General features: G+C 55.2%; 1 protein-coding gene across 2 annotated transcripts in view; it reads right to left on the reverse strand.

Annotated features, from left to right (window-relative positions):
• PTK7 (protein tyrosine kinase 7 (inactive)) overlaps nucleotides 1–13379 on the reverse strand; it is a 58106-nt gene that overhangs the window by 18167 nt on the left and 26560 nt on the right. For both annotated transcript variants that reach the window (XM_070514920.1, XM_014837403.3), the window contains exons 2-7: nucleotides 4124–4411; nucleotides 3546–3648; nucleotides 2968–3158; nucleotides 2725–2875; nucleotides 1596–1744; nucleotides 1087–1353 (exon numbers count right to left, since the gene is read on the reverse strand). In XM_070514920.1, coding sequence (XP_070371021.1) covers nucleotides 1087–1353; nucleotides 1596–1744; nucleotides 2725–2875; nucleotides 2968–3158; nucleotides 3546–3648; nucleotides 4124–4411 — 1149 coding nt within the window. The remainder of the gene's footprint in view (nucleotides 1–1086; nucleotides 1354–1595; nucleotides 1745–2724; nucleotides 2876–2967; nucleotides 3159–3545; nucleotides 3649–4123; nucleotides 4412–13379) is intronic.

A 13379-nucleotide genomic window follows, 5' to 3' on the forward strand; every position in this document is an offset into this window, starting at 1 on the left:
TCCACACGGCTCCTTCCTTAATTTAAGTATCAACTCAAATGCCACCTTCTAGAAAAGTCTTCTCTAAACTCCCCCTGGCCCTCATGCCATCTCTCTGTCACTTACCCTATTTTATTTTTCTTCATGGCTCTACTGCCACTTAAAATTATACACTTGCTCATTCACCTGTTTTTCCTGTTTGCTTTGTTGCTCCTTTTAGACTATGCGCTCCACAAGGGGAGGGATTTTTGTCCACTTTGCTCACTCCTGCATTCCCAGTACTGGGAGCAGCGCCGAGCACAAAGAAGGCACTTGATAAATCTGTTGACGGAAGGCAGTCACGGAGCTCTCCCTCCTGCAAACTCTATCCCCTACCCCTCCGCACCTGGATCTAGCCCTGCCCGCATCATGCACTCTCTCTCTAACTTCACAGGCCTCCTCCTCAGAGCACAGTGCAGGGAACAGGGCACGGCTCACTCAGTGCCTGTTGAATGACGGATCAAAGCCGGCATCCTCCACCCTTCTGCATGCATAAGCATCACCTGGCGCACTTGTCCAATGCTCTCTTCGTCATATCTATTGCTTTTTTCCTCCTCTTATTTCACAAGTAGTATGTCCATTGTAGAAATTTAGAAAGAATGACAAAATTATAATCACCTATAACTTTGTCCACCATCACCTTCCCAAAAGAGAAAAATCTCTTTTATCCACTTCATTTGATCTTGCTGACCATCTTGTAGGGTAGGCAGGGAGCTATTAGCCCCAATTTATGGATGAGGAAACTGAACCCCAGCAAGGCGGGTGACTTGCTACCCATAGTCACTTAGCATTGGGAACTCTAGACTCCCAGTCCATTGCTCTTTCCTCTGAAGCCAGAGGATCATTTTCTGTGAGGGCTGTCACTCCAACCTCTGTGCCTGGCTCTCCACTGTCTACTCCAACATCACCTCCCAGCAGCTGACTGATTCCCAGACCGCAGGGCCCAGAGCTGACAGGGCCTTGGGTGAACACCAGGGAAGCCTCTGTCTATCACACCCAGAGCCCAAGACCTCCTAGGACCTGGGCTCCCCTCCATCTCACCTCCACCTTCAGAGCAAAGGTACTCACTGGCCACGGTGATGTTGACCTCCTGTCGCCGTTGACCAGCCAGGTTGGCTGCGTGGCAGGTATAGACACCAGCATCGCTCTCGGCAGTCCTGGCAAACACCAGCTCATGGCCCTTCTGGTAGACTCTGCCGTGGGCAGGTAGCCGGACACCTGCGTGCTCCCACCACACACTGGGCTCCGGCAGACCCTGGGGGGGCAGGCAGGCCACACGCTCCTCGCTGCCAGCTGTGAACACCCGTGGCTCAAATGGTGGCATGTCTTCAATCTCTGCAGAGGTGTGAGCAAACAGCTGATTAGCGTATCAGGGTACCGAATGTTCTCCCACGGCAAGCCTTTCCAGCACAAACCCTCCCCTACAACCCTCAGCATCTTCTCTCCCTAACCCCAGCATCCTCTTCCTACCTCTGCCCTCCAAGCTTCCCTCCAAGGGCAAACAGGAGCCTAAATCTCTACATGCCAATAAAGCTGACAGCAGCCCCGCCCTCAGCACCCCAGACCCAGACACTCACCTGCCAGGTGAAGCGTGGCCTCCAGGACGATGGGAGGGCCCCTCTGCCCCTGGCCTATGCAGCGGTAGAGCCCTGCATTGCGTGGCCGGACCTGGGTCAGCAGCAGGGACCCGTTGGCAAACACCGTGGCTCTGCGGAGGTGGGGGGGACTGCGGAGGGGAAAGAGTGTTATGTGGAAGAAGTGGCCCACAGGCCTACTTCTGGAGGGAAATGCCAGGGAACCTTGTCCCACAAAGGTCAGAGATGTAGGAAGCAGTCGGCCAGGAACAGGGCAGAGAGAAGGAAGCTGACACGCCACGTTGGTGTGTGTGTTCAAGTGCATGTGTGAGTGTGTATTCTAACTACAAGAGACTCGGCTTTTGGGGCGGCAAGGTGAGCAGCAGTGCAGGGAAGAGACAGCAAGTAATCAACAATGTGCAACTGCAGAGAAGGAGGGGCCCCCTTCCCGCCGGGTCAAGATAAGCCTGCTGCTCAGGCACCCAGCTCCAGCAATCAGAAGCCCCTTGGCCATACCAGATCAACTACTGATGATGTCCTCAGGGCTGACGCCAGGTGGGACCCAAGCCCCTAGCCTAGGGAGCCACATCCCCAAGGTCCACGGCCACACCTGGCATGGCAAAGGTGCTCTCTGCTCTCATAAGGCCTGGGTGAGGACAGAAGTCCCTACAGAAGGGCTGCCACCTCCCAGCACCTTCTGGAAATGTTTGCTTCCTCCAAAAAATACGCGTTGTGTGTGCATGTGTGCACATGTGTTAATAAGGTGTCCTTGCCATTCAGGACCTTCCTATTCAGACTATGATCACCAGGCCCCCTCCATCCCTCAGTCTCTACCCCCATCCCAGAAGACCCACAGGGACAGGAGAGGAGGGAGAAAGAAGTAGAGCCACCAGTAGCTCATACAGTGTCTTTGTGGGAACTGGGAAAAGATGCCCTTCTTGGAGACTCTTCCCTTTGTTGGACTCGTTTTATAACAGCAAGACATTCTACTGCCATCTGCTGGAAATTTGAAGTAATACATGTACAGACCTATCATGTCTGTGATAGGAATCTCATTCCCCTTTAGAGAACACACATGTGCAGTACACAACCTGTACCACTGTACATGAAGGCCCCCTGCCAGATGCCTTACCGGCTGCGATTAGTGATGGGAGTCTCATCTTCAAAGACCCACTGCAGGCTCGGGGGTGGCTGGGCTGAGAACTGACAGTGGAACATGGCCTCCTCATTCCTCGCCACTACCACGTCCTGGGGCGCCTGGACCACCCTGGCAAAGCTCTCATCTTGGGTGGAGGAAGCACAACATGTGAACAGGCAGGGTGGGGAGGCCACTCCCACCCCCACCTTACCTTCTCCACCCCTGCCCCAGGCTCACCAGCAATGCTCAGAGTGAAGTTCTGGCTGCTGCAGACCTGGCCAAAGGCATTGTGGGCGCAGCAGGAGTAGAGGCCACTATGCTCAGGGCTGGCTGGCCGGAGCATCAGGTTCCGCTCCTTGCTGCTGACTGTGTGGTTGCTCTGACCATCGGAGAGGGGGTTCCCATCTCGGAACCACTGGTAGGTGGGCCTGCGGGGCCAAGGGGGTCAGCAGCAGGGAGCAGGGGTACTCAGGTGGCCAGCGGAGAGGATACAGAATGAAGGGGTCAGGGCTAGACCCCTCAGTTTACAAATGGGGAAACTGAGACCTGGGGAGAGGAAGTGACTTGCGCAAGGGCACACAACAACTCAGGGGCAGAATCAGGTTGAGATTCTAATCTCTCAGATCCCAGAATCCAGGATCACTCCGCAGCACAATGTTGCCCCTCCTCAGTCACCAGGGGCTGGTGTGGGGCAGCTTATGGGTAGGGTGGTTACAGGATGAAGGTGCATCCGAATAGAGTCTACCATCTGGGGACACATCCCTGCCTGTCTGGAATAACCCTCTCCATCCCCACCCTCAAAGTCAGCTCCTTACCGAGGGTGCCCATCAATGTGACAACGCAGCGTGACCTGGGTCTGTGGCTGGATCTCGGCTTCTGAGGCTGGATGCTTCAGGACCACAGGACCAGTCTCAATCCCTGTAGCAGAGGCCACGGTTGCAGAGTGATGGACGGAGCAGAGCAAGGGTGGGAGGGCAGAGGGGAAGGGAGACAAGCAGGAAATGATGGAACCTAAAGGCTCTGGAGCCAAGAGACGGCACAGGGAAGCCCTGTGAAGCTGAGGGCAGGGCTGCAGACGAGGACCCCAGGGACCAAGTGCCTGCCGGGTCCCTGGTAGGCCAAGCCTGACACTTGGCCACATTGCCTCATTGCTCTTGCCATTTGCAAAAGCATCTAGCAGATAAATGGGTCCAGACTTGAAGGAAAAAAACACATTTGGAAAAATTAAAAAGTTTCCTTTCCTCTGAAGAAGAAACTCTGAAAGACCTGACCACGACTGCACCTGGACTGCCCCATTCAACTGGAGACGGGAGAAGCTGCGGGAAAGGAGGGGGCCTGCAGGGCTCAGGAGGTGTGGGTGTAGCGAGGGGCGGGCACAGCCCCCGGCTCTCACATTTGATGTTGAAGGAGGCATTGGCACTGCGGGCTTCCTCTCCAGTGGCGTCATCCCGAGCCACGCACTGGAAGACTCCTGAGTCCTGCAGCCGGTCCACAGCTGCGAAGCTCAGGCTGCTGCCCTGGGCGAAACGCCGCTCGGTGTCCTGGACAGGGGCCCCATCCAACAGCCAGTACACGTGTACTCGGCCCGGGGCCTCGACCTCACAGCGGAGCAGCGCCCGGCGCCCCTGCAGTGCGTCCTGGGAGGACGGCTCCTTGATGAAGACAATGGCTGCCTGGGCACCTGCAGGTGGGGACACAGGAGAAGCAGGGTCAGGAGGAGCTGCAGCCACAGTCCTAACACAGGTCACCCATCACCCTGTGCACAGGAGGAGGAAAGGGGCTGTGCACACAGGAGGCGAGAATAAGTGCAGGTGAGAAGGATCATGAGACCACAACTGCCAAGTGTCCACTGAGGAACTTTTAAACTGTGATGGGTACTCCACAAGATACAAAGACGCAGTACCCTCCAGGAGGCCTGTCTAGAGAGGGACACAGGAAAACAATACAGGACGTGGCAAGGCTCATGCAAAATGAATGGTGGGGGCACTCAGTGCCTCTAGAGCACAGAAGAGGGAGGGAGACTTAAGGGCTGGGGTGGGGGGCCTGGTGGCACACACAGGAGGCTCCCTGGAGGAAGAGGGCCTTGGATATGCAGGACCAGATCACAGGAGGTCTTGATGCCAGGGATGTTAGCAGGCAACCCTCTCCACCATCTTCAGAGTCCAGGACGTTGAACAAACTTAAATCATGATTTAAAGAGCATCTTAGAAGGATTCCAGGCACTCACACCCACTGAGGGTGCAGCGTCAGAGGCGGCCATAGGTCGGATAGGGTGCTCTGAATCCAACCCATAGACCTTCTTCAGCCCAGCATTCCCCAGGGGCCTCTTTGGGAGAACCCACTCATCAAGGAAGAAGCCAATATTCTCTAGAACTTGGGTTATTCCCAAAGACATGCCAGCGCCAGCCGACACCTACTCTCTATCCCTAAGGATGGTCTGTGGCCAAGGCTGACTTCCCTGGGCTAAATTGAGAGGTTGGCCAAGTGGTTCCGGGTTTTCAACTGACTCCATTCTCCCTTCTGCATGGCTACAGTTCAGCCCTGGCCGGGGCAGGGGGCAAGGCACCCTTGGAAAAGAGGGGCCCTGCAACCAAAGGTGGAACTGCAGCCAGTGGGAACAAAGGGAAGAGTGAGAAGGCTGTGCTGAGTAGCAGATGGGTTGGGGAAGCAGAGGGCAGGGCAGGGCAGGCGGCATGGTTATGGCGGCAGGAATAACACATTGGTCTTTGTTCCCAGCCCACGCGGGTGCCCTGCAGAGGCCTGGGGCTGCTGGGCCTGGAACACCAGTTGCCTGCCAGAGGTGGGTGATAGCACAGAAGAGGATGTTCCCCACCAGGAAGAAGCAGGTCACTTGTGGCAGCTATGTGAAGAAGCAGGCTCTGCCTCTGGCCAAACTGGGCCGGCAGGACAAGAAGGAAGAGGTTAATGGTGTCCTGCCCATTCCCTCCCAAACCAGTGGAGAATGATCTTGGCCCAAAGAGTACCCTTCCAGGGCCAGCCCTAGTGGCCTAGTGGTTAAGTTCAGCGCACTGCACTTTGGCAGCCCGGGTTCGGTTCCCGGGTACAGACCTACACCACTCGTCTGTCAGTGGCCATGTTGTGGCGACTCATATACAAAAAGAGGAAGATTGGCAATGGATCTTAGCTCAGGACAAATCTTCCTCAGCAAGGGAAAAAAAAAAAAAAGAGTACCTTCTAAATCCCTAGAGGTGGGGTTTAGTTCTTTAGGGCCTAAGAACAGTCTCCTCATAAAGTCAGTGTCAAGGCAAGTGCAGGATCCCCCTGGGCTGGGTCCAGATGAGGGACAGCCCCTGGTGTTGGTCTATCTCCCAACATTCTCAGAGGGGCCAGCCATTAAGGCATAGAGAGGTGGAAGTGGCTCAGACCATCTCTATCACTGCTCGGTGGGTACTGCTGGCTTTCTAGATTCTAGGGATAAATCTCCCCCATGCCGGGCTATCTCGCCAAACGTGCAAGTTCACAAATCTGCCCCCTGGACACTACTGATCACCGTGACAATCCAAACACCCCCACTCATTTCTAATCACCAAAGAGGAGTGGGCCCTGCCCTGACTGGGCAACTCGGTACAATCTCTTTGTAGTACAAATGGGTAAACTGAGGTCCAGAGAGATGAAGGGATTTGCCAGAGATAAGACAGCTAATTTGTGGCAGAGCCAGGACCATGACCCGAGGAAGCCAACTCCTAGACCCGCATTCCTCCCAGCCCCACAAAGGAACTCAAAACCAACCCTGGAAGTATCTGCTCCCACAGCCGGTCTCACTCCCCGCTGCCAGGGAGCGAGAGGTGAACACACCTCCTGCAGACAATGCCAGGCACACAAAGGCACTCAGCAAACACTGGCCGAACTGAGGTTAACCTCACAGGAAGTGTGGGGCCAAAGCTGGCGAACATGGAGGGGTCCGGAACACTTCCTGACCGCCTTTCACGACACAGATGGGCAGACTTGAGCTGGGGTCCCAGTGGGCCTCTGCCTAGGGGACTCACCAAAATATTGGGACCCTCGACCCAGAACTCCAGGACGCTCGTCAAAGGCCAAAGAGAGACCACCTGCCTCAAAGTGTGGGCCAACCCCCACTTCCCAGCTCGGCTTGTCCAGACACAGTGGGGAGACGGAAGTCTCGCCCACGCAGAGGAGCATTAGTTAAGGGTTTGGAATCAAGACAGGTCTGGCTCAAATCCTGACCGTCATACTCAGCGTGTGACTGTCACACACAGTGTGTGTCTTAGCTTCCTCTGCCTCTCTCCTGAGATTGTCGTGAGTCACAAAGGCAGTGATGTGTGTGAAGTGCCTCGGACAGAGCAAACTCAGTGAGCGGCTGCTACCCTTACTATTATCATTATCACCCTTCCTGCCCAAGGACTCGCACTGTAAGGACGTGAGAAAGCTCCCCCCCTTGCAAGGCCCAGGACCACTCTCAGACCCTGGATGGGGAGGAGTTTAAGGGGGATAATCAGCTGCAGGGGTGGGATGGCAGGAAAGGGGCCGTGGGGCTGCAGGAACCACAGACCACTTGCCACAGAAACCTGAGCTGGGACAAGAGATGGCATGACTCAGAGGGACCCCAGCTCAGCCTCCTGGGGCTGGGGCTGCTCCATAGCTGTGGTGAGAGATGCTGCATTCCCAGACTGCCACTCAGAGCCCCCTGCGCCCCCACGACAGGGCCTGGGAAACATCAAAGCCGGCCCCGCGGGGCCCTCTGTCCTGACGTCAGCTCACAGCAGGTCCTGGTTAGTGCTTGGCTGGGGCAGACTTTAGATGTTACAAAAGGCAGGGAGAGCAGCCACCAGGCCTTCTCCAAGCCCCCAGGCCCTGCTGTGAGCCCGCATCTCGGCCACGAGGCTCCTCGCGCGGGAGGCTGGCCCAGCACTGTGGCACCTACGTTTGCTGAGAGGACAGCGTGAGGTGTGCCCGGTCTGGCCATCTGTGCGGTTTGCAGGAGAGGTTGGTCTGTTGTTTTGTTTGGGGGAAACGGGGAGGAGACTCAGAGGCAGACCGAGGAGCCCCCAGCAGAAACGCCAGACTCCAGAAAAGGAGGGACAGGGGAGGGAGGAACTCTTCAGAAGCTACGGCTGATACCAACAAGAAAGGGAGGACAGCAAAGGGAGAGGAGGAAAGCTTTCGGGGATTGGGATGGTACCTGCCTCAAGGTGGTCCAGTCACCAGCACATTCCTGTTCCTCTGACTTGAGGATGCCCCCAGGGCTGTGGTCTGGGGAAGGCCTTCTCTGGTGGAAGGCACACTGGGCCAGGGCTTCCCAAAGCTGCGCCCTTTCACAGTCCAGCCACACCGTGCATCATGCCTTCTACACACAGGCCCTCACGGAACACATCGCCGATGTGCCCTCAAGGCAGCCGACTCAGGTGGCAGCTTCGATGCCGCCCAACAGCCTGACTGCTCCCTAGCAGTGCCACCTTAGCCTGGCCTCTCTGCACCCTTTCTCTTGCAGTGGAATGGGGACCCTAGCCCTAGCACAGGGGTTGTGTGGGGCTAAGTGGGTTCACATATGCAAAGCCGACAGCACAGCACGGAGCGCACGGAGCGCAAGAGGGCACGGGCTGCCTCGCTGGGCACGGTGGGCTCAAAAAGCCACTCGGCAACGACAGGCAGGCAGAGCCATCTGCCCACACCAGGTGCCAACCCCAACAAAGCTGGAGCTGCAAATACCCAATAAGGACATTTTCCAAGCCATTTCGTTGGCTCCCCAGCAGCCATCTGTATGCAGACACTCACTCTGCCTGTGCCCTGCCCCAGTCCCTGAGAAAGGGCCATGCGGGCAGCAGCCCAACTCCTGCTCCCCACCCCCCAGCAAGCATCTGGTCTGGTGCCCACCCTCCGTGCTGGTCTCTGGGCTCCAGGCCCAGTCGACCCACTTGTGTATACGTGTGCATGTATGCATACACATATGTGTAAACATGATTTTATGGAGAGCAGAGAATGACAGGAAGTTTTTCTGCTCTGAAGTAATTTCAGCTACTTTGGTCCAACTATCCATCTGGGCCACTCAACTACCCATCTCTCAGGGCCTTGTCCTCCTGATCCAGGAAAAACACCCCCAGGACCCTGAGCAGTGTCCAGAACCTGCCAAACCTGACCAGTTGATTCTGTCTACCTTCTCTCTCTCTTACTAAAGAAATTCCATCCTTCACACAGATGCCGTAGGCTCAGGCTGAGATACCCAGATGATCCCTGTGTGGCCCTGGCATGGGCATTTTGCACAGCTGTGTGTGATCGTGCAAGTGACTGTGACCTCTCCCTCGCCCCAGGCCAACCAGCCACTGACTCCTCCACACCTAAGACTCAGTCTCTGGCTCTAGGGCCAGGTCCCTGTGGGGACATCTTGACTCCCAGGTGACCCCGAGAGCCCAGGCCAAGGTGGCTCCTGTTGGGGCAGAGAGACCCCTGAGGGAGAGGTTTGCCAACTTCCTGTGCCCTGTCTGGGGTGATGGCATCAAGACACAGGCCAGGAGAGGTAGCCCTCAACTCGAGACGCACCAATGATCCAGGAGAAAGAGCAGCCCCCAGGGCCCTCACTCACACAAGGACAGCCCTCCTCACAAGTCCCCTCCATCCGGAGACTCTAAGGGCACCAAGTGGGAAGCCCCTGGGGTATGAGGGCCACCCCCCTCCCCAAGGGGCCGACACTGGACCGCAGACCCTTGGCCTTCAGGGATTTCACTGGTACAGTTTCAGCTGCTCTGAAGCCACTTCAAAGGTCCACGGCCTGTAGACATTTGTGGGTTTTTTGAGGAACAAATCTCAATTGCTGCAGGAATAAGTCTGTTGGATGAACAGCAAGCCCACTCATCCTCCCGTTCACTGAGGTCGGCAGAAAAAGAAAATGGTGCAGCAAGATTTGTGAATCTGGGGATCTAGAATGTCCCTCTCAACCACCACTGGTGTACCACCAACATACTGTACTGGTTTTTGCACCAGCAACCCAGACTGTCTGATGATGAGCTCAGAACATTCAGAAGGGCACTGAAAATCAGCCACAGCTGACTCCAAGACCCAGAGGCAGAGCATGAAGTTCCATCCCCCTTCCATCCTCCCAGAGTCTACAAAAGGCCCCAGGTCCACTGACAGGAGCCCCGCAGCCCTCCACGAGCCATCATAGCCCCTGCTTGGAGCAGTGCAGGAGGGAGTGAGCCAGGGACTCAGCTGAGTTTTCCTGTCCCAGGACTTAACCGTAAATATCTGGAGAGGCTCCCACATCCGGATTAGAGGAACAGAACAAAATCATCAGGGATTAGGGCAGAAACAATCTAGTAAGCCAGCTCGCCTACCTTAGATGAAAACCACAACTCGGACCTGCTCTGTCCATTCCTGGAGGCCCGACAGGGGGAAGACCAACCCCTAAGGCAGGAGCGGGTCCTTGTGTCCAACATCACATGGCATCCGAGCCCAGAGGGACAAATACACCAGCCAGAGATGTGGTTTAAGATGCTCCCCAGCCGGGAGCCATATCACCCAACCCTGGAACCAGCCTGTCTTTTGTTGGGGCTGAGGGGGCCATACCGGGACAGGTCTCTCACCCTTAGCAATCCTTCAACAGATACAATGTCTCCAAGGAAGCCGCAATGAATTAAAAACCCAGCCAGAGTGAAGCAGTGTGATCAGGCAGAAGGAACACCGGGTTGGGAGACCTAGGTTCTAGTCTCAATACACTAACAAGCACTAACAACTGACAAGCAGAGTGACCCTGGCTGATGACCACCTCCACGCCAGACAGTTTTATTATGTCACATTAGAGAAATGAGAGGATACAACTGGACAGTCACCAGGACCTAACACCAGACTTGCAGCAATCAGCCTCAGAGGCAGCTACAGAAACAAAGGGCTCACTCCCCAGATCCCCCTCCCCACCCCCCAGCCTCCAGCTGCACAGCCAACCCCTGGAGCCACGTGGCAAATGGAGGGCCAGCCCCAGGAGGGATTAAGAGTGATGCTATAAATGGCAGGTGTGCGGGTCAGAGGCAGCTGGGGGTTGCAAACAGGGATCCAGCATCACTTCTGACAAGCTGCTGCCATTCCTGCGGCTCAGCTTGCATCCCGCCTCTCCAGGAGATCCCGCCTCTGCCTTGGCCACACACTTGCACTGACAGCTCACTGCCTGCGGCACCCCTGATGTTCCCACCTGTGCTGTGACTGAGCGCTGCATCCCCCAAGCTGGCCTGTAAGGTCGAGGGGAGGGCGCACACTCATGCCCAGTATGATACACTGTGCCCCGGCTGTGCAATAAATACCCCACGAGCATTTACCAGGGAAGGAAGTCACTTAAGAGTCTATCTGACCTAAAATCTTGTCCTGTGTCTCCCTTTATCCAGTCTTGGCCAACTTAATTTTCCTCTCTAGGCCTCAGTTTTCTCACCTGGAAAACGGCAGCCTTGAAATTGATTTTAGTGATTCTTTGTCAGGCCCTTAGGATGTTCAAATGAAATACACACACAAGAGCCTACATTATTTTTCAGGGAAGTAAAAAACCCCAAAAGTTGTAGGGAACTGTAGGCCCCAGATTAAAATGTCCTTGGATAAGGTGATCCCTGGGGATCCAAAGGCCTGGTGAATGGGGGAGGGGGGCTGGAGCAGAATTGCCAGGGAGAACCAGGAGTTCTCTGCATCCTCTATGCCAGGGGACAGATCCACTCTCAGCCCCAAGGTTGGTGTGGGGGAGCAGCAGCCAGCTGTCTCCTGAAGACACCAGTGAGGGGCCTGAGGAAACAATATACATCGCAGGGAAGGTGATGGGGCCGCTGGACCAAGAGAATGGGAAATGAGCCAGAAGCTCAACCCCAGGAAGACTTCAGGATGCTCAGCCAGTGTGTGCAGGGACCCTGGAGGGGATGAAGAGTCCAGCCCCTCATCATCCTCATGGAAAAGGACTGGCCGCAGGCTCACAGCCATTCATTCAAGCCTGCAGGCCCAACCAGGTCTGACGCCAGGTGCACTGGTGAGGGGCTCTGGGAGACCAGTGAGAAGAGCTCTGCAGCGAGCCTGGGAGTCAGCTTCCCGTGGTCTTTCCTGTGCAAGCAGGGGGCAAACTAAATGACAGCCTGGGGACCACAACCTTGGGACTTGCTGGACTGAGCTTTAGTTTATTAAATTTCAAGACAGGCTCAGAAAACTCTGTGAGACTCTGTTTTCTGAGCTCTTTTCTACCCATTTATGCCTCAGCCCTGGGAGGCTGATAAGGCAGTGAGCACAGACCCCAGACCTAACTAGAGCCGCCACAGCACTTCACCCCAAATTCCCTGTGGAAAGGAGACCATGATTCCCTGCTCTTTAGATGGAGTGGCCTCAACTCCATTCAATAATGAAAACTCTCCTTGGCTCCTAAAGAAGTTAAAATCTCCCTTAGACCTGCTCTGTCCAGTATGGTAGCCACTAGCCATGTGGGGGTATTTAAATGTAACCTTATTGAAATGAAACAAAATTGAAAATTCATTCCCTCGGTCCCACTGGCCACATTTCAAGTGCTCGGGAGCCACACGTGGCAAGCAGCCGCTGTACTAAATGGTGCAGCAAGAGAACAGTTCCGCGCCTGCAAAAAGTCCTACTGGGCAGTGCTGCCTCAGCCCCTCTGTCTGCTTCCTGCCGGCCCTGTGCACAGGCACATTGTTTCTCATCCAAAGAACCCTCATCACGGGTCAGCCTCCTTTTACAGAGGAGGAAACTGGAGCCAAGGCTATCTCAGTAAATGGCACAGTCAGGAACTGCCCTTGGATCGGTCTGGCTCCTACATCTGTGTTCTTTCCATGATGCCAAGCTGGCTGCTTTTCATTTCTTTGACTTATTTCCTTTTATCCGCACTCCCCGCACAACCATTCCATCGTGTTTAATGTAAATCCTTCCCTTTGTATGTGCTCTGGTAAAATGTGATTACTGTTTCCTGTGGGGGTATTTTTAACTTATGTAATGGTCTTGAGTTATCTCTCACTCTGCTTCTTACTTTTTTCTACTTAGCACTAGGTTTTTAAGATCCTTCGCTGTGGCCATCTCCTACATCCTGCTCTTCTCTCCAGGACGTGAACATACTGTTGGGTTTGGGGAGGGAAGAAGCAAACGAAATTTTTTAAACAAGTAAGCAGATGAACACAGCTGGCCATAGTTTCAACATCAGCCTTTGCGTCTACACCCTCCTCTCTGGATGCCCCCAGTACCCTGCCTGGCCTCCGTGACCACACCTAGCCCCACGCTGCCTGTTTCCCCCACTCATCTGGGTACGTGCAGAGTCTGGTGCAACACACACGCACGGACACACACACCAGATTCTCCTGTTGCCCTTCCTCCTCCCCACAAACGCAAAAAGTCACTGAAGAGGCTGGACCTCAGCTGGTTTCAAAGGGATGAGAGAGTCAGTCTCATACTTTTATATTTAGAAGTGCTCTGCAAACCACTTCCCGAAGCAGACAAGAGCGGGGAATGTGAGGAAATCACTCTGCTATGTGTGATGTGGAAAGCACGAGCCACTCAGGGCCTGCGGCAGCGGGCTGCATTTGCCACACACCAGATGACACGCAGCAATGCCTAACACATGTGCAGGAGACGAACGCACCCCTTGGCAGCCTGGAGGAGACCCTGTCGGACAATGCACTCGGCAGCCTGGCTGTCCCCTCCGGGCCAGGCAC

The sequence above is a fragment of the Equus asinus genome, chromosome 8 (assembly GCF_041296235.1).
Source record: "Equus asinus isolate D_3611 breed Donkey chromosome 8, EquAss-T2T_v2, whole genome shotgun sequence".
In the NCBI taxonomy this organism is placed as follows: domain Eukaryota; kingdom Metazoa; phylum Chordata; class Mammalia; order Perissodactyla; family Equidae; genus Equus; species Equus asinus.